This window comes from Scomber scombrus, chromosome 2 (genome assembly GCF_963691925.1).
Source record: "Scomber scombrus chromosome 2, fScoSco1.1, whole genome shotgun sequence".
Taxonomy (NCBI): domain Eukaryota; kingdom Metazoa; phylum Chordata; class Actinopteri; order Scombriformes; family Scombridae; genus Scomber; species Scomber scombrus.
In genome coordinates this window covers 1062986-1087860 of record NC_084971.1, presented here as the reverse complement: position 1 = coordinate 1087860, position 24875 = coordinate 1062986, and the positions used below count along the sequence as shown (strand labels likewise).

The 24875-nt window shown below is 38.4% G+C and overlaps 1 protein-coding gene across 6 annotated transcripts in view; it reads left to right on the top strand.

Annotated features, from left to right (window-relative positions):
* The window catches only part of tenm3 (teneurin transmembrane protein 3), a 244749-nt gene that overhangs the window by 184537 nt on the left and 35337 nt on the right, over nt 1-24875 (top strand). For 4 of the 6 annotated variants that reach the window (XM_062427003.1, XM_062427030.1, XM_062427038.1 and 1 more), the window contains 6 exons: nt 14071-14142; nt 15282-15459; nt 16187-16207; nt 22905-23029; nt 23258-23365; nt 24451-24605. In XM_062427003.1, the coding sequence (XP_062282987.1) occupies nt 14071-14142; nt 15282-15459; nt 16187-16207; nt 22905-23029; nt 23258-23365; nt 24451-24605 (659 nt within the window). The remainder of the gene's footprint in view (nt 1-14070; nt 14143-15281; nt 15460-16186; nt 16208-22904; nt 23030-23257; nt 23366-24450; nt 24606-24875) is intronic. The other 2 variants (XM_062427047.1, XM_062427020.1) reach the window with 1 other exon arrangement.

Here is a 24875-nt window from a genome sequence, read left to right as displayed (position 1 = left end):
GCAGGAAAAGAATTAAGGACTGTGTGTGTGTGTGCGTGTGTGTGTGTGTGTGTGTGAGTGAGTGTGTTTGAGAAAGAGAGAGTTCGGTCTAATGGATTTGTTCCAGCTGCCCAGTGGTATTATTGCCGGCCTTTCATCTCTCTCTCACTCTCTCTTTCTCACACACACACACACACACATACAGACCTTCATCTGTATCTACTTCTCCTCCCGTCATTCTCTCTTTGCTTGCTTGTTTTTTTTTTTCTTGCTACGTACTGTATTGTCATCTTATCTTTCTTCACTATCTTTTCTTGTCTTTCTTTCTTTGAATCTTTAATTTGAAAAGCCTGTTCTGCTTACTCTCATCATCAACTATAGGAGACGTTTGATTGAACTTGTTGAATAATTCATATTCAGTTCAATGGCTCACTAGTTTGGCATTTAGAAACAACATGTTGACAGTACCGCCATCCAAATGAATGATGTGTTGATTGATGATCATGATGAAATGATTAAGAATATGCGTTTTTAAAAAGCAGGCTCCAGGATTGTTAATGCGGTGCAAGTGAGACTGTGTAGCATTTATAGCTGCCATGTGGATGTTGGCTAAAGCAGTGATACCTAAGGGTTGACTGACCTGGAATTCCAGGGTAAAGATACATTTGATCACCTTTTATTTTCCAAGTGGGAAAACTGAACCTTTGGATGTCCTAGTTTTCTTCAACATGTCATAATATATCCCACAATGCACCACTTAACTGAGGATGTTAACATGCCTCCTTTGTCCAAATTCGTAGTTTTCTTGCTTTAAAAAATCATATTAAAATAGATACATATTTTAAAAGCTTTTTATCTTAATACACTCCTGAACTCTAAGAAACTTAGTGTAATTTTTACAGTAATAAGCTGGCAGCAAGTGACAAGTAACTTACTGTAATTAATAATGTTTATTTTAATCTATAAAATAAATTACAGTAAGTTTACAGTAGCAATACTGTAAAATGAAACATAGTAATATAATGACACTTCTATCATTCTACAGATACATAACAATGTAGTCAGTAACCTAATCCAAGTATCACAATATTAAAGTAATTTAACCTGTTTACTTCCCATTACTTTTGGATTACCTTAGTACCAAATATGCAAATAAAGATAAAAGAAAATAAATATCTATTTGATAACTTTTAATTGTAAAATAACCTTAGAAAAGGAAACGGGGCATCAAAAGGTTTGCTCTGCTCACTGAAAAAGAAAAAAAATCATTTCATTAAGCACATTCAGGCAGTAACCAATAGACCTACAATGAGAGTGCACAACATGATGTGCATTACAGAGAACATTATCATGGAAAGCCTCTCATGAAACAGCACTTATCTCACTGGCTGTCTGATGTTATCACACTGGCATACTGTATGTCACAGAGGGGAAAGGCACCCAGTCAACGAGAGTTTTGTCCTCCTTCATAGCTCTTCTCAGAGGAATGGTGGAGGCACATGTGTACTGTGGCCTCATGAGCTTCACCGTGTCCTTTGATTTGGTTCTATCAGTGTGATACGTCTGAGTCATTCAGTACTGAATGTGCTCAGTGACCACTGACACACGGTCAGCTCTGGGCGCGTTACACACACACACAGTCATCTCAGTGACACACTCAAACTCTTTTAACTGATTTGTATGAGTATTAGGGACTGCTGCAATGCATAACAACCATTTCCATTTACTCTCCTAACATACACTCACTGTGTGTGAAGTGTGTGTTTGCACCTGCTGTGCACACCTGCACGTGCCATGTGGTATGATGCTCTACTCACACCATCATGGATCAGTGATTTATTTAGCCCTCTCATTCTTATTAGCAATCTTAGCAGTCATAGATCAAATGCAAGGACATAGAATGTAAAGGAATGGGATGTTATGTATTGAACAGACTGTAGCAATGTTGTTTCCTCCTGATTTGTGACAGTGAACATAAAATAAAATGTGAAGAGGAGGTGGTGGTAAATCTCCAACAGCATCCATTTGGTCATATACATGATGTCTCAGGCTCAGGCTCTCCTGATGATCAATCATCAAACCATGAAGTACTGTTTTCTCTGTGAAAACTAAGAAACTTACACAGAGGAAACATTGTTTGTGTGAGTTAGTACATAAGAACTGATATAAGCAGATGCGTGCTGTGGTGCTTGTGTTTAAGCCAAAATAAATATGAAATATGAATATAAAATGTCTAAAATGAGGCAAATAGTATAACAAGCACAACTGCCACAAGAGCTGACTAAATTGGATTTGCCTGTGGATTTTCAAAGAAGTGCTTTATAAATAAATCAAAATCTCTCATAGCACAGTGAGACTTAGATGATGGGGAGAGACTGGACTGATCACTTGTGAGGAGAATAAGATCAAGAGAGTCATCAGGATTAAGAGACGTCCTTATATCACAATATGATTTATTTATATTGTATACACACCAATCAGCCCTAGCATTAAAACCACCTGCCTAATATTGCGTAGGTCCTCCTCATAGCACCAAAACAGCTCTGACTAGCTGATGCATGGATTCTAACAGACCTCTGAAGATATCCTCTGGTATCTGGCACCAAGATGTTCCATCACATCTCGAGGATGAGTACAGACACTCAATTGAATTGAGATATGGTAAATTTGGAGGCCAAGGCAACACCTTGTACTCTTTGTTATGTTCCTGAACAATTTTTGCAGTGTAGCAGAGCATTATCCTGCTAAAAGAGGCCACTGCCATCAGGGAATACTGTTGCCATGGAGGGGTGCACATGGCCTGCAAATATAATTAGGTAGGTGGTACATGTCAAAGTAACGTCCACATGAATGCATCACACTGCCCCAGCATAGTGTATCCTGGTCCACATGATCTAAATGGATATGTGATACATGGGCATGCTTAAAGATGGGGTGATTAACAATTATCTGGGGTGATTATTAACATTTACCTGGATATCGCCAATTGTGCTATTGTTGAAGTAGTTTTTTTAAACTAATTATGTTGGCACTCTTCTTTGTTGGTGCAGTGGTGCGTTTTAATTGCATAGTACCAGAAATAGGTATATTACTCCAGCATCTTCTCTTGTTGTAATTTGGGCACCAGTAAGATAGCAGGGACAATTCACATTTATGACGATTCCTCTTGCCTCTAGGCCAGCATCACAGAGTTTCTGTACAGAGTGGTGCTTCACAAGCAGTGGTTGGTGTAGATTGTCTCAGTGCCAGCTGCTTTACAAATCAGTGGCAACATGGAGCCAAAGAAGTTCACCCCCATGGTCTCTGTAGTATTCATAATGTTGGGAGAAAGAAAGAAAAACTCCCCATCATGTTGCCGTTACATTATAACCACAAATGTATCTACCATCAACAAATATTACAATAGTACATTATTTTAGGGTGACATGGATAATATGAATAAACAGAAATTCAGAACAACTCATTTGAAGAATCTCTAAATTAACTGTTTTTAAAAATAGAATTAAAATATAATATTATTGTTCAACCATTGTTTAGGAAAATAAAGATTTGTTTTGAATATATCCACAGTCATTCCAAAAAAGGTATTTACTGCATCCAGAGAGTTGGACATAAGCAAAACAGGAAGACCACCTCATTTAGAAAATATGTAATTAACTTCCAAATGGATTCTGGGGTAAAGAGAATTTCTTTGATCCAGTTCAGAGTAGTAAAATCTAAAAAGATAAGGCCACCTGAGGCAATAATATTTATCATCATAGAGTTTTTAATATAATGAGTTTTGTTTAAGTAGCATCTTATCAATAGATTAACAAACAGAAAGGGTCAAATATATTTGGTTACAGATTGAATTTATTCAAGTTTTATCAATAATGAAGCAGAAGTTTAAATTGCATCGGTTTATTCTTTACAAATGGAATTAATGTGCAGTAGTGTGAATATTACTGTGATTTTCTACAGTAGTATAATGGTTACTATGTTTTTCTACAGTAGTATAATGGTTACTGTGATTTTCTACTGTAGTATAATGGTTACTATGTTTTTCTACAGTAACATAATGGTTTCTGCAGTGGTACAAATATTACTGTGATTTTCTACAATAGTCTGTTGATTAATCTAATTTCTACAGCATCATGTTGATTACAGTGTTTTAGGCCTAATACACATTAATATAAAAAATATTCACAATAATTAACTGTGTAGAAACAACAGTAAATTATAGTGGATTTCTTAGCCATTTTTTACAGTGTGTCCTCTATCTGTCACCTCATCCATCACATTGCTATTCATCCCTCTCTCCCTGCAGTCCTCTGGGGCTTTCAGCACCTTGTCACCCGGTTCTCTCTCTGTGTGTGTGTGTGTGTGTGTGTGTGTGTGTGTGTGTGTGTGTGTGTGTGTGTGTGTGTGTGTGTGTGTGTGTGTGTGTGTGTGTGTGTGTGTGTGTGTGTGTGTGTGTGTGTGTTTGTGGTTGTGTGTGTGTTTAAAATGCATGTGTGATTTGTGATTTTCTGTCTGCATGTGTATGGGTCTCTGTGGGTGTGATTTTGAAGGAACAGCACAGCAACGCAACACACAATGTGTGTTAGTCCCTTGTATGTGTGTGTGTGAGAGAAAGAGAGAGAGAGAGAGAGAGAGAGAGAGAGAGAGAGAGAGAGAGTGAGGAAGCCCATCAAACACTGCTGAGGTGTTTTCTCTGTAGTCTGTCTTGTCGCTCCACTAATGATGTGGAGAGGGCAATGTGTTAGATTTGGTAATAACATGCCTGTACAGCCAGTGTTAACTTTTAATGGCCTGGAAGTAAGCGACCCGCTCAATGATTTATTTCTTGTTGATACTCTATGACTTACAAAATGCTTCTTATTCAAATTAGAGTTGTATCTTTATATTTATTTGCAAGTATGGGTTTGTTAAAGCTTTTAAACTTTGACAATATTATTTCTGTAAACAAATAAGAACTAATATTACTGTGGGACACATTTTGGCCTTGTCTTTAATTAAATGGGATAAAACAACCCTTCTTTAATTTCAAATTGAGGAGATGAGTGAATTCCACAGATACATGAATTAATGCCTCATCCCCAGTTCCCGAAACAGACCTTTTCATCAGTCTAAAAACATGATACTGACAAAGTTAAACACTGTAAAAAAAAAAAAAAAAAAAAAAAAAAATGGAGATTGAACAGACCTCCTGAGAAGCCATTTCTGGCCAGTAGCTAAACTATGGCCTGAACTCAAAACATAAATGACACTAGGAGAAAGGACCAACAACTCAGTAAACATGGACATGTTATCTCTCCAGACCAGAGTCATAATATTATATCATTCCTGAAGATGATTCTGCAAATCTGCACCACATGTGAATCCTTATGTAAATAATGTCACATTGTTTGTCATAGAAATACATACAAATGGTATAACTTTGACAGCTGTCTGATCATTTATTAAGGACATACAGATTTGTTTCTTAGTTTAATATATATTTTTCAACATATTAATAAGGTTATTCAGCATTAAACTAAAAGATCCTCAACTCAAATTGAAACGTTGCTTTAAAGAAGACTACAACACTTAAACTGGGTCTCAGCCTGCTTGATGACAGCAGCACAGCCAAACTGGGAGTTAAGCCAACAGAGACTCTTTCACAGCAGCCACTCCACCTGTGATTCATCACCACTGTATCCACAAAGACTCACCTACAACACTGCCCAGCTGAGCTGCACCACCCAAGCTGAGACCCTCTGCTGCATTGAAACTCATCAACCATAAGGCATAATGTGGCTTTGAGATCAAGGGTTAATGTTGAGTAATTATTCAAATGAAAAAGATCTCTTCACATTCACTGTTACAGTGCGTTAGCCTCAAGTCACACACTTTGAGCCACTGTTTTTAACAATTTCCTTTATTATATTTTATTATTATTATTGAAAGTCCTAATTATTCTTTCTTTGTATTAACTATCTTATGCTTTATCAGGTATCCTCAAGCCTCAAGAAGACAATGTCTTGATTTATCCGAAGAAGTCATTGTGATTTCTGTGAGAACAGCAAACAGAGATTACTGCTTTGAAATAATTATCATAAATTGAAAATTCAATTCAAGCTTTAATGTTTCTCCCATTAAAGGTTTACTATATAGGAGGTGATGCCCATTACAAAAGGTGTTATACTAATTAACCAATATTACTGGTTGCTGTAGATTGGAGCTGCAGGAGCCATTAAAAGTTTGTGAAAGTAAGCAGAAAGCCACTGTGGGAAACAGGAATGTAAAGTCATGTGACAAATAACAGGTTGTTGCATTGCTGCTGCTTTTCCTTGTGTTGTGTTGCTGTGCTGAGCGGAGAGCTATTGTAAAGTAACTGTTTCTTTCTGTTGGTGTGTATGTTTCAACATGGCTTTAGTCTCTCATCCTCTGTGTGTGTGTGTGTGTGTGTGTGTGTGTGTGTGTGTGTGTGTGTGTGTGTGTGTGTGTGTGTGTGTGTGTGTGTGTGTGTGTGTGCGTGCATCTGTTTTTTACACATGCTTTTCACAGACTACGTTTTAGGCACAATCTCCTCTGCTGCAGTGGTCAATCTGTGCAGCAGACATTTGTTTAAATGTTCTCTCCTCATCTGACTGAATATGCTTTCACATACAAAAGGCCAAACACACAGTTTTAATCTGTGCTGTTTTTCTTCAATCTTACAGTGCAAAACCTCATTGCATCCTTCTGTAAATAAAGTAAAATGTAATTTGACTGTCTGAGCTAAAACAGCCACACACCCTTAGGGAATAACCCTCTGTAACTACTTAGGGTAAAATTGCTTTTATGTTTAAGTAGTCACAAAACATCCATGCTGCTCTTAGTCCTGAAGGATCAGGCTAATTTGAATGGCAGGATCCAGCATAGACTAAACTATGGTAACATCTACAAAGTGTATTAAACTGAGAGAGAGTGTGTACACCCTTGGTGAGTTGGGTTCTGTACCTGCCACATTATCTGTGCCCTATTTATTGTGCAATAGCAGGATCATGATCTTTTTAATTAGATTTATTATACATTTACATCTAGATTAGTTTAGATTGGATTATATAGGAGTCCAAAATACCTTTCTGTGGAACTGGTTCTGGGATAAAAATTAATTTTGCTGTAATATTTTGTATTACTCATTCACTTATTCAATCATTCATTCAGATTTTGTTGAAGAAACAATATGATATAAATATAATTACAAAACAAATTGTTTGGTTTTTGTGAAAAACCAAACCTCAACATCATGGCTTGAATGACATGGATTTTTAACATATTGTGCACAATCCACATCATTCAAGCCATCACACCAAAATGTGGATATTGTATATAGTGGACAGTTTGTTGTGGCACAGAGAGGCAAACAAAAACTAAATGAGATAAACAGGATTTTTATTAGAGATTAGGAAAACAAAAAATACACGAAGAGAAGAAAGAGAATGGGAAAGGAAAAGAGACACACTGTGTGCAGAGGCTTGTCCACGCCTTTACGCACACACAAACATATACAAACACACCTGGTGGTGTGTGATCTGTGAGCACTGAGCAGAGAGCACTGCTGAACAACTCAGATAAGACTGAATGAAAGAGAGAGAGAATGTCTGTGTGCGTGTGTGTGTGTGTGTGTGTGTGTGTGTGTGTGTGTGTGTGTGTGTGTGTGTGTGTGTGTGTGTGTGTGTGTGTGTGTGTGTGTGTTTGTGTGTTTGTGTGTGGAGGGGGTTCAGGGGCAGAGGATATTTTCCCCTGTGTCTGTATGTGTGTGAGTTCCATTCAGTTGCACTTGTGAGTTTTTGTTTGTGTTTGTGTATTCACACATCGGTGTGTGTGTGTGTGTGTGTGTGTGTGTGTGTGTGTGTGTGTGTGTGTGTGTGTGTGTGTGTGTGTGTGCAGAGAGAGAGACGGGGGGAGTATAAGTGTGTAAGCTGCCCGGTAAAGCACTGCACTGTATTATTCAGACACTAAGCAGCTCAGCCACAGTCGGGGGTTTAGTGCTTTGCTCCATAGAACAAGAGAGAGTGTCGCTTTTTCCACAAAATCAAACAAAATTAAAATTACTGAACTTTAAAACAAATTTACATTTTTTTTAACAATATAGTGTTTTTAGAAATCCAGAATGTTTGGAGTTTGTAACAGACTTTATTTGATCCAATAAACCTACATACAAAACAACTTTGATTAAAAGTACAAGCTATCACATATTCAATATTTCCTCTACATCCTTTTACATGATGAAACTATAATCACTCCTTCATGTAAGCAAACTGCAGGTTATTTACAGTCTTGAATCTACTATATGAAGGACTTCATCAGTACTCCCTCTAATGAATTTCTCTGCATTTCTCTCACCCAGCTAAACTAACTGACAGGTATGCAGGCCACAACCTTAACGATTTCAGACAGTGTGGAAGATGGAATCTTTGAGGCTGAAGTTTTCCTACAGTCCAACAGATTTAGTTTGTGTTTTATATGTTTCTTTACAGTAAATGAGATGAGATAGTGCTAAGGCTGTGCTAATGTCTCTGTCTCTCGTGCAGTGATTCTTTCCCCTTTTTTTTGCATATGATCTTTTATAGTAATACAAAGCAACATCTACTTGTTATGACCCTTTGTCACAGGATTCATGTCTTTAAGTTGTGAGCAGTTCCATCAAAGAGAGATTTTCCATTATTTAACTACTTTATTGACTACTTTTTTTGAAGAGAAATTTAACAAAGGTCTGAAAAATCAACACAATCACAGTCATCAGTGACATAGCCTATGTGACAACAACTGACCCAGGATGCCATCAACTTAAAACTGAATATTTTGTCTTAATATTAAACTCTAAAACATGTTCCTCCATGGGCAGACACATAAGGATAACTTATCATCAGTAAGTCAAATGGTCACACTGCTCACTGTTCATTTACAATTTGTCCAACAACAAAGAAAACAGACTCAGCATGTTGATTATTACTAAAATGTAATAATTTAACTATGTTCACCTGCATTGTCCTACTAATAAATAAAATAATAAATACACAATAAAAATGAGAAAAAATGGGGGCACTGGTACACTACCTTGGATACACTTGGTTGAACTCTTAAAATGTATATTGTATTGTGTATAAGTTATGTTGCAGTAAAAAAAAAAAAAAGAAAGAAGTATATTTCAGTTTTATCACTGTGATCAGCAGAGATGAATGAAAGGCCATTCACTGATACTGAATGAAAGGAAAATGACTTATATTCATGTATATTAAAAACACTACACAAGTGTTTTCCATTGCTCGGCTGAAGGTCACTCTTTACACTGATTTCCAACACCGAGAACATACATTCATCATTCAGCTTGCTTCATACATTAAACATGCATGTGAAACAGTAGTTGACTCTATTTAACCCTTGTTTACTGTGCGTGTGGATGTGTGTTTGACATAATACAGATATAACCGTGTGTGTGTGTGTGTGTGTGTGTGTGTGTGTGTGTGTGTGCGTGTGTGTGTGTGTGTGTGTGTGTGTGTGTGTGTGTGTGTGTGTGTGTTAGAGCCAACAGTTTGCCATTGCTTGGGCACTGTTAGTCCATGTTTGTCTGACCTCACCTGTAGTTTCTGCAGTAGTATTGGCTTTAGACTTCTTATATCAACAGCTGTTCAGCCACGTCATCATGTTGAATCAGAAGCAGACAGCAGTCGGATTAACCAGTGATTTCACCATTTTGGTACAACAACAACAACAACAACAACAACAATAATAATAATGATAATGATGACATTCTTCAGGTAGCACTCATTGTCTTCTTGCTCATTCAAAGGATATTTTGTTTGTATGCCCCCTGGCATTGTAAAGAATACTGCACCGAGCAGTGCATTGAGCATAAAGCCCACTGTGCATGCTTGTAGCTCACACACCATCTGCACAGGCCCGCACCAGGTGTCTTACGCAGGTATGAACAAGGCTTCAGGGCCCTCAGTGGATGTGGTGAGAATGTAAGAATTTAGGTTTTGAGATTGAGAGTTTTGAGATCAAGGTCAAATCACACACACACACACACACACGCACACACACACACACACACACACACACACACACACACAGTATACACAGAATGTGAAAAAAAGCCTTGCTGCCCTCTCTTTTAACTCAGCAGGAGAATTCGATGCTCCTCTCTTTCCACACTGCTGTTCTCTCCCTATCTGTCTCTCTCTCATCACCCTGCATCACCACACGCACACACACTTTTTCCCAGTAAGCCAAGTAGTTGGTTGCCCGTGTGCACCGCAGCACAGCATGGGTGGAACCCTGCTGGCTCGGCCTCTGTTGATCAATCAACACCTACTAATGGAGGGAGAGATGAAAGGGGAGAGATGGAGAGAAGGAGAAAGATACAGAGATAGCTGGACGGGAAGGGAACTGGCTCATATGGGATTAAAAGGCCGATAGCAATATGACATGCTGGATTTAAAGAACTTATAAACCGACCATGTTCATTGCAGAAAGAAAAGAAAAAAACATTTAGTTCAGAATTGCAGTCCTATCAGAACATCTTGTGACACAACTCTGACTATTAATAACAGCTCTACAGTAAATCATACAAAATACAACAGATGCATTGACAGCTCTGTCAAAGATGTAGTGTAGTACACCGTAGTGACTAGGAGGGCTGTCAAGTCTTCAGTGTTCTTCAAACAAACTAATGTGTACATCATTCAATGTCATCAGACCATAAGTCAAATGTGCTCTGAAAGACTGGAGGGAAAACCCTGCAAAGAGAAATGGGGATGACACTTCAGCCCTTTTCATACTATGTTTCTAACATAACATTGCTGGATTCATCTATCCTGGCTGTTCAGGCTAATGTTGTGATTGGACGAGGATTTCTCAACCTCTTTTTAGCTTAACTTTTTATAAAATAAGCTGATATGATAGATAGATAGATAGATAGATAGATAGATAGATAGATAGATAGATAGATAGATAGATAGATAGATAGATAGATAGATAGATAGATAGATAGATAGATAGATAGATAGATAGATAGATAAATAGATCTGGATTCCAAGATGGCGGCAAAGTTTAAATAATTCAGCTCACCACAGGAGGTCCCTCTTTGATGTCTCACTTTGAAGAACGAGTGCATCCCTCTCTTTTCCTCTGTTCATCTTCTCACCACTCATTCACATTAACCTTCTCACAAGTCAGCCACTCCACTCCCTCTTCCTCCGCCTCTCACCTCACGTTGTCTCTCCTCTTTCATCCCCCTGTTCTTTCCAGTATTATCATAATGTATTCCAGTATCTTACTTGTACCTCTCCACTTTTTCCATCTCCCTCTCAGGTACTTTTATGACTTAACTCACATGTTTGCGTTGTGCATATACATGTGTGAATGAATCCATGCCTCTGTGTGTGTGTGTGTGTGTGTGTGTGTGTGTGTGTGGGTGTGGGTGTGGGTGTGGGTGTGTGTGTGTGTGTGTGTGTGTGTGTGTGTGTCTGTGTGTGTGTACGTGTGTTTACAAAGACATGAGTGTGTTTCATAATCTCTTTAACTCATCTAACTTTATCTTTCAAATTAGATCAAAGAAATTCCTCTGAGTTTACAACACACACACACAAACACACACTCAATCCAACCACTATTACACAAGAGTGTTTGCATCATTATGCATTATTAGTTAATTATTTAGTGCAGAAACATGTACCAGTAATGCCAAATATAATAAAAATAAAAATGTTGGGCCTTATGATTTATTAAGGAATCATCAAATCCATTCCAAATAATCCAAACTCTAACAGTTTAAAGATTAACATAAAGTCGTCAATAAGATGCGCTTACTAGTCCATCTCCATGTTAACTGGCTTCAGAATGAAGTGGTTGTAGTGGTTTATAAAAGTAGATAGCTCCTTACATTGTTAGCTAGCTCTTTTTTTCATCTGGGTTGTGGTCTCTGTTGCCATGGGAGACCGATCGCTGTAAAGACTACAACAGTTCTGCTCTCAGTCAACACTATAGTGTTTCTTACAGGCGGAACCCTGGAATCTGTACGGTGGAAATACACCTGATGGCAGGTGTCTTCAGGTGTCACCAAATCTGTTTCACTCCAACTTTTTCTTTCGTTTTAATTTATTCATATTTTCTGAATACAACAAAATACCAAATACAGACAGCACAGGAGATCATTGCATCACAAATCCTTCTTAACAGATTCAGATGTACTGACGATTCACTTCAACTTGATTTCAGTATACTGCAAAATGTAATTTAATCAAGTTTATTTGTACAGCAGAACATAGACGAAGTGATTTATATGATACTGCATTCATCTGATTGTTGTTTTCTATTTAAATACTCATTTGTCAGTCATCAGTCAACTATAGTTAATTTCAATTAACAGTTGTTTTTTTAAGTGTCTCCAAAGTGAAACACACACACACACACACACACACACACACACACACACACACACACACATACACACACACATAGTAGCAGCAGCATCCCTTTAATCTTACATGCTGTGTGATCCTGTGGGACCCCTGTGGTGAAAGAAAAAGAGAAACTGTCATATGCTTCAACTCAAACACACTCACAAATATGTGTGCATATACTGTATATGCAACACACACACACACACACACAGTCTGTGAAGTGTTGAACGGGGCTGGCTGGGTTTATTTGGTGGTGCGCCAAAGCAGGCAAACACTTGCACACACTTCCCTCCTCAACAGCAGCATTAAGGAGGCAAAAGAGTTTCCCTGTTTCAAGTTTACAGTTTTATCTGACACTCTGCACCAGCATCAGGGGGATGAAGGCTGGGTGGTGGAGTAGCAGTGCTGTTTTAAAGTTCATTTGTGCCGTGAAAAGGCAGTTTGTGCTGAAAAGAACAGCACAGTGTCATGATGAGCCCTAATGCTTATTTTTCTCCACCATTAATGTGATTAGATGACAGTTGGACATTTCATTTCTACCTGTTTGTTCTTTAAAAACATAATCATATTGTTGCTGGTTTTTGGTTAATTAGGTCAAGTAAAACTTTGCTGTTAAAACATCATGAACTTGAATTCACTGCAGTAATGCTTTAAGATTGTAACACCATCATTTTCAAATGTATAATATAGTCCAATCAACAAGTTAAGATAATATCACATCATGGTGACATGGCCAGATCTGTGTTTTATAAACTACAGTGCATCCAGAAAGTATTCACACCCCTTCACTTCCATTACATTGTGTTATGTTACAGCCTTATTCCAAAATGGATTCAATTCCTTTTTTTTCATCAATCTACACACAATACGCCACAATGACAAAGCGAAAAAGGTTTTTTAGAATTTTTTGCAAATGTATTAAAAATAAAAAACTTAAATATTGCATGTACATAAGTATTAACACCCTTTGCTATGACACTCAAAATTGAGCTCAGGTGCTTCCTGTTTCCACTGATCATTCTAGAGATGTTTCTACAACTTGATTGGAGTCCACTTGTAATAAATTCAATTGATTGGACATGATTTAGATAGGCACACACCTGTTTATATAAGGTCCCACTGTTGACAGTGCATGTCAGAGCAGAAACCAAGCCATGAGTCAAAGGAATTGTCTGTAGACCTCCGAGACAGGATTGTATCGAGCCACAGATTTGGGGAAGGGTACAAAAAATGTTCTGCAGCATTGAAGATCCCGAAGAGCACAGTGGTCTCCATCATTCAGAAATGGAAGAAGTTTGGAACCACCAGGACTCTTCCTAGAGCTGGCCGCCCAGCCAAACTGAGCAATCGCTCAGAAAGGTGACCAAGAACCCGAAAAAAACCCTTTTTCGCTTTGTCATTATGGGGTATTGTGTATAGGTTGATGAGAAAAAAAAAAGGAATTTAATACATTTTGGAATAAGGCTGTAACATAACAAAATGTGGGGAAAGCGAAGGGGTGTGAATACTTTCCGGATGCACTGTATATCCAAGCAATGTTTGGAAAGACAGCTGTGGTAATAAAATCTGGCCTCTAACATACCAAACAGATTCATTCATCAAAGTCAAATTAGTCTTCTCACTCGTCGTCCTATTTACAGTATGTGTTTTTCTTATCCTGCTGTCTTTTCTCCACCAGGTATCCTCTACAAAGGCAATGGTGAAAACATTTTCATTTCCCAGCAGCCCGCTGTCGTCAGCAGCATCATGGGTAAGGAAGTAGTTTTGACATTTGCATGATGGATAGTAATTTTATTTGATAATTTAAATATGTGAGCTATGGAAATCTCAATGACCTGGAAGAAAATGCTGTTAGGGATATATCTTAGCCTTTTCATAGAAACTACAGAATGAATATGTATGATGAGAAACATCTGTGTAAGATAGAAGTCAGGTTTTTTGATTGGAGAAGCAGGCCTTTAATGATAAGAAGAGACTAAGTTACTTTTCAGCATTACTTCTTTACATGTAACAAGGACTTGCTAAGTAGTAACCACATTTTAATGAATACACGCTTCTCAACATTTCTTTTTTTCAGTTCATGTATAATTAGTTCCTTTATGTACTTTCTTTAAGCACTCACCAATATTGATACATCAGTCTGTATCCAGAGACCTTATATTCTTCTAAACATGATTTACTTCATATTTTGACATAATTCAGGACTTTTTGGATAGAATTCAATAGCAGCAGTTTTCTTTTTCGGTTTTTTCAAGACATTTAGTGGAAAGTCAGTGTTTTTCCAAATTTGAAATGTGTCCATTCTGTTATGCAGGGCAGTACTTGTCAGTGGTAACCCTACTGTTCACTGCTCTGTCACATGGTGTCACCAGCCACTTCCTGTTACCTGTCAGTTTTGAGCTTCACCATATGGGTGTAATGCCTTTGAAGGGTCACTCTCTCTCTGCGGTGTCAAACTCATTTTAATTCACAGCCCAGTTTTATCTCAGGTCGGCCAGAACAGTTAAACCATCGCATAATAACCTATAAATAATATATATATATATATATAGTTATCTTAGGTTGGACGTCCATGGGCAGATCAGAAGCCTTGCCTGTGAATAGCGAGCAGAAATAAGTGAGAACAGCAGTGTGATTTATTGAAAAATTGGAATTACTTTTTGGCAGTTTTCATATTTTGCAGTATTATTGAGTGGGCCGAATTGGACCCCTTGGTGGGCTAGTTCTAGCTCACAGGCCATATGTTTGACACCCCTACTCTATCTGCTCTTTGGGATGGTAGACAGAGCAGCTGTTCCACAGTCTTTGCTGGTCTTGACTAACATGTGAAAATGAACACAGAGTCAGCTCCAGACTTGTGTAAAAATAGATTTTAATACCCTCTCCTAGGAAACGGACGTCGCCGTAGCATCTCCTGCCCCAGCTGTAACGGGCAGGCAGAGGGCAACAAGCTGCTGGCCCCCCTGGCTCTGGCCTGTGGAGCAGATGGCAGCATCTTCGTTGGAGATTTCAACTACATCAGGAGGATCTTCCCCTCTGGGAATGTTACCAGTGTCATGGAGCTAAGGTAAGAGGGGAGGGAGGCTGCTGCTGCCAGATCACGGATTTGAACATTATCCAGAGAATAATATCCTGTCACTGAGATAAAGATCTCACTCACAGAACTCTTGATTCCTTTTAAAGTGAAGCCTCTCAAAAAGCGTTTCATTCACAGTTCTCAGGTCCTCAGGTGGAGTCAATATGAATGCATCATTTTTAATGGATTTGACTTAAACTAAATAAGAAGAAAAAATTGACTTAAGAGTTCTTGGTTTTTGATTCAAATCTAGCATTAAATTTCATCACTCTACTTCAACTTTTCCTTCCTGCACTCAACTGTTCTACTTCACATCATTGGTCTTGGAGGACTTTGAAGTAGTGCTTGAAAACGCAAAAGGAAGAGAAAGATGAATGCATGACTAGATTGGACACTTTGCCACCACAGTAATAAACGTTTGAGCACTTACACTTGAGCCAGAGTGCTAAAAGATAAAAGAAAAACATGCTTCTGACACAATCTGGGCTGCATATTTCTCTACAACTTCTATTTACAACTTCTAACAGCCATCTGAAATATTTTTCCTATTGTTGTATCTCACGCATGTTTCAAATTTTGACAACTTCTAACTGTTTTACAACTTCTGATTTTCTTTTTTCAGTACATGCTCTTTTGCTTGTGTTGTAACACCTCTCAAGAACCAAACTGTCTACTAACTCTTCTCTCTTTTCTTTCCTTTGCTTACACTGTATTAAAGAAACAAAGATTTCAGACATAGGTAAGAGTGACTAATCCTTTTCCACCTTCAACCCTCTTTTCGTCCCTCTGTCAACACATGCACCATGTATCCAGTCTGAATATTTCTGTCATATTTCTTTCTGTCTTTTCAATAAGAACAGTCATTTGGGGCTTTTCCACTATACAGTTCTAGCACTACTCGGCTCGGCTCGACTCGACTCGTTTTTTTTGCTAGTCCATCAGGGATAGTACCTGGTACCTGGTACTTTTTTAGTACCTGGTCTGGTGAGGTTCCAAGCGAGCCGAGCCGATACTAAAATGTGACGTCAGCAGACTGCCGGCCACTGATTGGTCAGAGTGTCGTCACTGGAAGAGTCATGAGCCGTCCCACACAAGAATCAAACCCGGCATTTTTAAATACCGGCATCAGCGTTACAGCGATTCAGCTCTCTTCTCTTGCTTTGTGTGTGACAAAAGACACAGGCAGAGCAGCAAGTACACCATCGCCTCCATGTCCGTGCTATGACTACCACACCCACGTTGAGGAGGTACTATGAAGTAATGGAAAAGGTCGTTCCTGGTACCAAACCGAGTCGAGTCGAGCCGAGTAGTGCTAGAACTGTATAGTGGAAAAGCGCCAACTGGCAACATTCAGACTTGAGGACACGGATGTCCTTGACACAAGGTGGCAGTTCATCAAGGAGACATTGAACTGTATCAGGCTGTTAGTAAAGCTCATTTTGCTAAAATGATTTCTCCCTTCAGTCCAGGAGTGTTTTAAAGCTGAAGACTGCAACATGTAGGAAAGAAAAATTTGGCCAGACAGACGGATGACATGCAACCACCGTTACACATTAACTAATGAGCTTAAAGGATATTCTGCTTAATTACAACTTGGGTCTTATTTTAGTTGTTTTGGCAGCTGAATTAGTAGTAATAATCCCCCATTACACAGGAAAAAGCTCAGCTGTGGGGCTGTTTGAAACCTGATGTTCTGAATGTTTCTTTCCCATCTAACATCTTCAATAAGATCAGTCTAATCGCATAATTACCAATAGAAACAACAAAACTACAAAAATTAGATCAACATTGTAGTAAAGTGGAATTGCCCTTAAACTATGATTTACAGTAATGTTGCAATCAGACTAATATAGTGGAATGGGGCTGCTGTGTCTCCCTCTGTCTCATTCTCTTTCCACTCTCTCATCTTGACAATCGTTCACACAAAGTGGAGTCTATTCTTCTGCTGTCAGCTCAGATGAAAGGCACAGTCATCACCTTTAGCAGCAGCCCCCCAGCAAGGAGAGCTGGCAAGGAAATGTGCAGGGAGAGGTGGGGGTGGAGTGGAGAGAGTGTTGGGTGTGGTTACTGGTCTGTCTTCTTTCTCTGTTTTATATTTCACTGACTTTATCCCTCCCACTTCCAATCCTATCATTTAATGCATTCAAGTTGATATATAATTGTGAAAGTGAATATTCCACCAAACAGTATAATTTAAATTGCAGAATTCATTATGAGGATGAGCAGTGATGTAAAAATGCTGTGATAGCTTGCAGTGGTGAAAAGTAACTACACAGATTAATGATAGGAATGTGCATGAGCCCAACTAATCAGTGGGTTTAACAAACAACTGATCGAATATTTGCTGCATGCCAACATTCACCGGAGCTGAATAGATAACGTGTAAAAAATAATATTCATAACAAACAACAAGCTTCAACTGCACAAACATGTATTAATTTAAATGATAATCAGCCATTTCTTTACAGAAACACCTTAATAGAAAAAATCTTACAGGCTTACAGACCCCTAAAATATAACTGTGGATTTTTTTTCTCCCCGTCATGAACAACACTGATCATATCCTTTATAGTCATGTAAGCAATGAGAGACATAGCGTTAGTTTTCTCTCTGAGACTTTTGTCACACTTTCGAGGAGCTGTTACAAATGTTGACATACGAGTTTGGTGATTAGCGTCACGTCCATCTCCCTCAGTAACCGTCACAGCAGATGGATGCTTTTTCCATGCTGGACTTTTGTGTGGCTTCGTCTACATCATATTCCCTCCAGTCAGCTAGCTAGTAGGCTAGCAGGCAACTTACTACTGAGTTAAGGTAGCCGAGACCAGGAAAATGAATTCCGTGTCAGGTTGTACTTGAAAATAAGGTGAAGGTGGTTTACCAAAGCTTAGAGCTCCTCCTAGTGGCTGAAAGTGAAAACTGCTCTCCAGTAGCTGTTGATGAATCCTTCATACTAGACTATACAACTCAACTCTTCATTAGATTGGACACGTTTTTCAATGAAAAAAAAACACAAAAAAAAACAACCACAGCACAATGAACGATTATTCAGTTTTAATGACACATCCCTAATTAATGAAGTAATGTACTTCATTCAAATTTGGAGTTACTTAATGTTATCTTGCTAATAGTACTCATGTACAGTTACTTATCTCTGGTGGCTGAACAAAACATGGAAGAGCGGCAGAGATTGTCTCTGAAATGAGAATAGCTGGTCCACCTTAACTGCATTACATTAACTGCCGCCGTGGTAGTGAGGTTCTGATGTTCAATTTGTGTAGTTGCTGCCCCAAAAAATCATGTTAAAGGTTCCATTTTACAGTGATAATTTTGGGGGGAGCTATGCTTCCCCTAGCCTATGATATAATAATATTTATATTATATATAATATATAATTAAATAATATATATAATAAAACTGCCTATGAAATTGGACCAGTAGGTCCAATTGCTACCAAATGTTATGTAGATCATCATCAAACCAATCTTATTAAAAGTTGTATAAAGCTTGTTGATATCTCATTTAGTTTTTAAGACATTTATAATGGACTTCACAAGGGCGTGACTCAGCACATAAATAGACTAAAGTCATCAACTGTTGGGTCTATCATCACAAAAACCACAGGAAGTGTCCACATAAGTACATGAAATATATCCTAAAAGTTTAATTGAAATCTGCCACTGGGGGGTGCTACAAATGCAAAAAAAATGTCCGTAGCATATTACAAATCACCATGCATCAGCAGTTTTTTGTCAAATCAAACAAAACAGATTTCTATTTTCATTTCAGAAATGAGTGAAAAAGGGGTTAGAACCTGTAAATTGTTGCTTGCGGCTATATTTGATTTTAGTTTTTTGGTCACTTTGGGGCAGCAGGACACACTGTAAACACAACATATGAAATATCATCACCTGTTAGCAAACAGTTGATGTTTGAACAGTTATTTCCACCTCAAGCATAGAACAACATTAGCATTCATTTGTGATTTTAAGTTGTGTTTCTATCCACCCTTCTAGCTCTGCTTTGGTCTCAACCAGCTCCAGAGATACATATCTAGCTCTTTAGCTGCTTTTTTATTATGTAGTTGCCAGTTTTGTCCTTTCCACTTAAAACAGCTGCATGCTGTGGCCAGAAACAAGGACATATAAAAAACTAAACTGTGTGATTTAAGCAAACACATCAAAATTTGCTGTTCTGTCTCCTTGCCTCCTTTTCTCGTTCCTTCCTGCTGAAAACGCAGCTTAACTCAGTTATTTCCTCTTCTGTATCTGCTGTTACACAGAGAGGGAAGCTCCGTACCTGGAGCTGCTTTGCCACTGGCGAGACACAATGATTGGATTCCGTTTTTTTGACTCATCCAAATGTAGTTTTCAATTAAATTTCACTTTTTAATTAAAAGACAATTTCCTCTCGGGAGGACAAGTCGTGTAACAGAGGGTTTTTTTTTTTTTTACCACCTTCTTCCCATCCTCCATGTTTACTTATTCACACCATCTTGACTTTATATTCTGTTTCATTTGCTGTTATCATTCTTTCATTTTATCCTCTCTTGCTTGAGTCTCTCTCTCAGCCTTTTGTCATTCAGTGTCCTTCATGTTTTTATCTCATTTTACAGCCATAATTTCTCTCCATCTTCTCCTCCTTTTTTTCCTCTTAAACGTCATTTGTTTCCCTATTTTATTTCATCCCCTCCCAGTCTTTCTTTTGTTCTGTGCTCTGTATCATTTTCTCACCCCCTTGTCTTACTTCTCCACCTTTTTTCTTCTTTTCTTCTTTTGTCTTTCCCTTCACTGTCCTAGCTTCTCTCTATTCCCTGTTCAGTCACATCTTTTAATGCGCCCTGGCATGTTAAGATGATCAAGTGGCATCCACATGTCAACTGCATCCTCAGGCTGTGTGTTTCTGTATTCTACTACACACACAGACACACACAGACACACAGACACACACACACACACACACACACACACACACACACACACACACACACACACACACACACACACTGAGACAGGTTTAAAATAGGCTTTGTCATCAAATCCGTCCTCACAAGTTGCTTTCTTGGCACTGGGACTATAAAACTGAACAAATGAACCTCATTAAATGTTTACGGTCTAAAAAAAAAAAAAAAAATGGAAGCAGTATAATCAGGATGTCATTGTGTTTAATTAACTAAATGGGTTTTGCAGACAGGTGGAAACACACAGACTGCCTTCATACTATATTCTGACTGGACTGGCAAGTTTAATCACATTTTCTTCACAGCTTCTGTGCTACTGTATGTGTTTCAAGTTTCTCTGAATCTATGGATTTGGTATGCGGTGCTGTCTATCCTGGATCTTTGAAGTTTGGGTTGTATCTGATTAAATAAATATTACAAGAAAACCAAAAGTCGTGTCGAGCCTCACACATACAGAAAAACACAGACTGTCTTCCTCTCACACACACACAGTTTGTCTATTTTTAACTGTCTTCACTAACAGCCTGTGATCATCTGCAGATTATCACCAACAACTTATGGCCAGAGGCGAGTGCACATGTATATATCCATGCCTGTGTGTGTGTGTGTGTGTGTGTGTGTGTGTGTGTGTGTGTGTGTGTGTGTGTGTGTGTGTGTGTGTGTGTGTGTGTGTGTGTGTGTGTGTGTGAGAGAGAGAGATGGATATTACATGACAGTGTGGCAGGCATCATCACGAGTGTGTTACAGACAAGTGATGGCCCATCGCACCCATGTATCTCTGCTCAGACTGACAGACAGACCCACTGTTACTACACACAAACACACAAAAGAGAGGCACTTACATTCTGACCTGTCACACTTCCAGTTAATTCCAGTGAAAAGCTTAGAACACATGTACACAGAAATAATAACACACACTCTTTCTGTTTCTGCCTCTCCTTCCCTCTCTTTCTCACACACATACAGTACACACACCAACACTAACAACCCGTTACTCCACTGGCAGTAAATGAATACTAGTTTATTTGCTTTCACTTTCTCATTCTTCCTTTTATTCATTATTTCTTCATTATCATCAGCTCTAGAACATCTCCATTTCCATGTGATAATGATGTAGGAACCAAAGTGTAACTCTCACTGATAATAATGTTCATGTGAATGTGTAACCCATTGGTATTTATTTGTTTTGGACTATTGGTTTGATGATTTACATGAACACTAATACACAATGCTAAGTGGTAGAAGGATCTTGACACAGTAGGACTGCTTCCAGGTGGGATGTCTGGTTGTATGTCTGTATTGTAACTATTTTATGGGAACTGAACTGAATTGAGGGGAGACATGTATTATCAGTAATGGGGAGTTACTAGTTACATGTAACAGCATTACGTAATTTAATTTCAAACTAAATGTAAGTGTTACAGTTATTGATAAAATGTTGATGATTACAAAGGGGGTTACATCTGAAGTCAAACCACTAAGATCATTGTTTAATATTTAACATGTTACTGAATAAATATATTGCTGTTTTTGATTCTTCGGAGAAAAAAAAAAGAAAATTTATTTTGTAAATAAATAATGACGTGGACTTGGTGTCACAGTACCAATTAAGCCCATGCCAGACTTTTGACTTTTTTCATAAAATATCTTTATTTTATATTCCAAAATCTACATGAACTAATCAATCAATCATTCTTTAGTTATATAGCGCCAAATCACAACAAAAGTCATCTCAAGGCACTTTGTACATAGAGCAGGTATAGACAATACTCTTTAATTTAATTTAAAGAGACCCACAACATTCCTACATGAGTAAGCATTAATGAATACATTTTCAAATGAGAGATAAATCTTGCTTTATAAGAAATGATCTCTCTTATAAATCATGTCAGTGTCCATGAAAAACAGCTGGACTTCAATCAATCAATCAATCTTTATTAATATAGCGCCAAATCACAACAAAGTCATCTCAAGGCACTTTACACATAGAGCAGGTCTAAACCGTACTCTTCAGGTTTTAATTTTAAAGAGACCCAACATTCCCACATGAGCAGCACTTAGTGACAGTGGCAAGAAAAAACTCCCTTTTAACAGGAAGAAACCTCAGAACCAGGCTCAAAGTGGGAGGACATCTGCCTCGACCGGTTGGGGTAGAAAGGAGAGAGAGAGAAGCACATAGAAAATCAACATTGAAGCTAGAAGGTCCGGGACTGGAGTCTGTTCCTAGTATCTACTTTTAGAGATACTAGGAACCACAAGTAGGCCTGCATGCTGGGAGTGCAGTGTTCTAGTAGGTACATAAGGTACTATGAGCTCTTTAAGATATGATGGAGCCTGACCGGACATCTGTGTCCAAAACTAACTGTATTCCTTCTAAATGATAGTCAAGTCAAGTTGTTGTTATTGATGTCAATGATACAAACATTATAGCATCCCTGACCCACTTCTTTCTTGTTTCTATCTTGTTTGTCCATAGCAACAACCCTGCTCACCGTTACTATCTAGCTACTGATCCAGTAACAGGGCAGCTCTATGTGTCAGACACCAACTCACGAAGAATCTACCGACCCAAGATGCTCAGTGGGGCCCGTGATCTCATCAGTGAGTCTCTCCTTAATTTTAGAAATTGGAAACGTTTTAGATATGACCCAGAGATTTAGTCACAGAGATACACAGTGGGGACAATTATACTACAATGAATGCATAATATGTTTTTTTTGTGTGTGTGTGTGTGTGTGTGTGTGTGTGTGTGTGTGTGTGTGTGTGTGTGTGTGTGTGTGTGTGTGTGTGTGTGTGTGTGTGTGTGTGTGTGTGTGTGTGTGTGTCTAGGTAATGGAGAGGTAGTGGCCGGTACAGGTGAACAGTGTCCCCCCTTTGATGAAGCAAGATGTGGAGATGGAAGAAAAGCTACAGAAGCACAGCTGCTGGGACCTAAAGGTGCATATACATAATCACACACACACGCATTTTAAGTTATTATTTAGGCCTCTCCCATTACCTCATTGACGAGTGTTCTTAATTTAAAAAATTAAACACATGGGTTCAAAGTTTGACCTTTTGTAAATGTGTCCTTACTGGCCAGAAATGTTCAGAGTGACACACACTTGGTCTTTATAACTGGAGTAAAAGTATTTAATCAGCTTTGTGTGTGCTGTGGATTGTTGGGGGGGTGGTCCAGTCATGTCATGAAAAATCAAATAACCTCTTTTCCTGCCCTGTAAAAGATTTGCCCTCTCTGCCACAACACTCTGACAATGTACTGAAGCAGCCAACAATCAGTATCCCTAAAAAAGAAACTGGTGCAGGATCCCCACAAGCCAGCACACAGCACCTTAAATTAAATAAGCTCAGGAGGAGATGACACATTTGGTTACCATGGTGCTCTGATTCTGTAGGACAACTGTTGTCCTCTGAGGTAAACAGTAGGAAACAATAACTGACAGGGAACCAGTGGGACCCTTAAGCTATGGGAGGATGGCATCCACGACTGAGTCCCTGTCATCTGCGGAGGTTTTGTGTGGGATGACAGTTTTTCACACCGCATGTATCCTCTTAAAATTATTAATGATTTTCATGCTTGAGTGGAATATCAAATCAAGTCATCATTGTATCATTTACAGAATGGGTTTTTGAAGCTTTGAAACTGGATCTGTTCAGGCTTGCATCACAAGGCAAAAATATCACATAACTGAATAAGTAATAAAAACAAGAAAGTATTAATTCAATACTACACTGAGTCATATTTAAAAGCAAAGGAAACATTTAGCAGCTCAGCAGTTTTTTTACATTTCAGACTTCATTACTATTAAGAAGCTCTGAGAGTAAGAGTTTTGCTCATCTGTATGATATCTTCCACACATTTACTAATCCTGGTTGATTTTATTTAAAAATGCTCGTTCCTTTGTTCTTACTGAATGCTTTTGAACTGTGTCTTTATTTCATTATCTGCTGCTGCTTAATCCTGACGCCTTTACATGCTGCAGCAGATGGATTTATAGTCTGTATGTTTCTACTCTTCGTAGGGATTGCGGTTGACAAAAATGGTTTGATCTACTTTGTGGATGGGACTATGATCAGGAAAGTGGATCGCAACGGAATCATCTCCACCGTGTTGGGTAGTAATGACTTGACCTCTGCACGACCTCTGACATGCGATACCAGCATGCACATAAGACAGGTAACATGAAAAGTGTACCTGAATATATTACATCCATCCACCCTGATCATCTGTCTGTAGCATTTAACTAAACTGTTACAATGTCACACTAATGCACTGGAGCTACATGTTCTTTTATGTAAAAGATGCTATAGTTCAATTGTATACATGCACATGTATGTTATTTATAGGAGAGAACAAATGGACAAAAGAGAGATGTAATTCAGTTGGTTCTCTGGTGTCCCATTAGACAAAATGAACCCTTTAAATCCCAACAAAGAGAGATCTTGA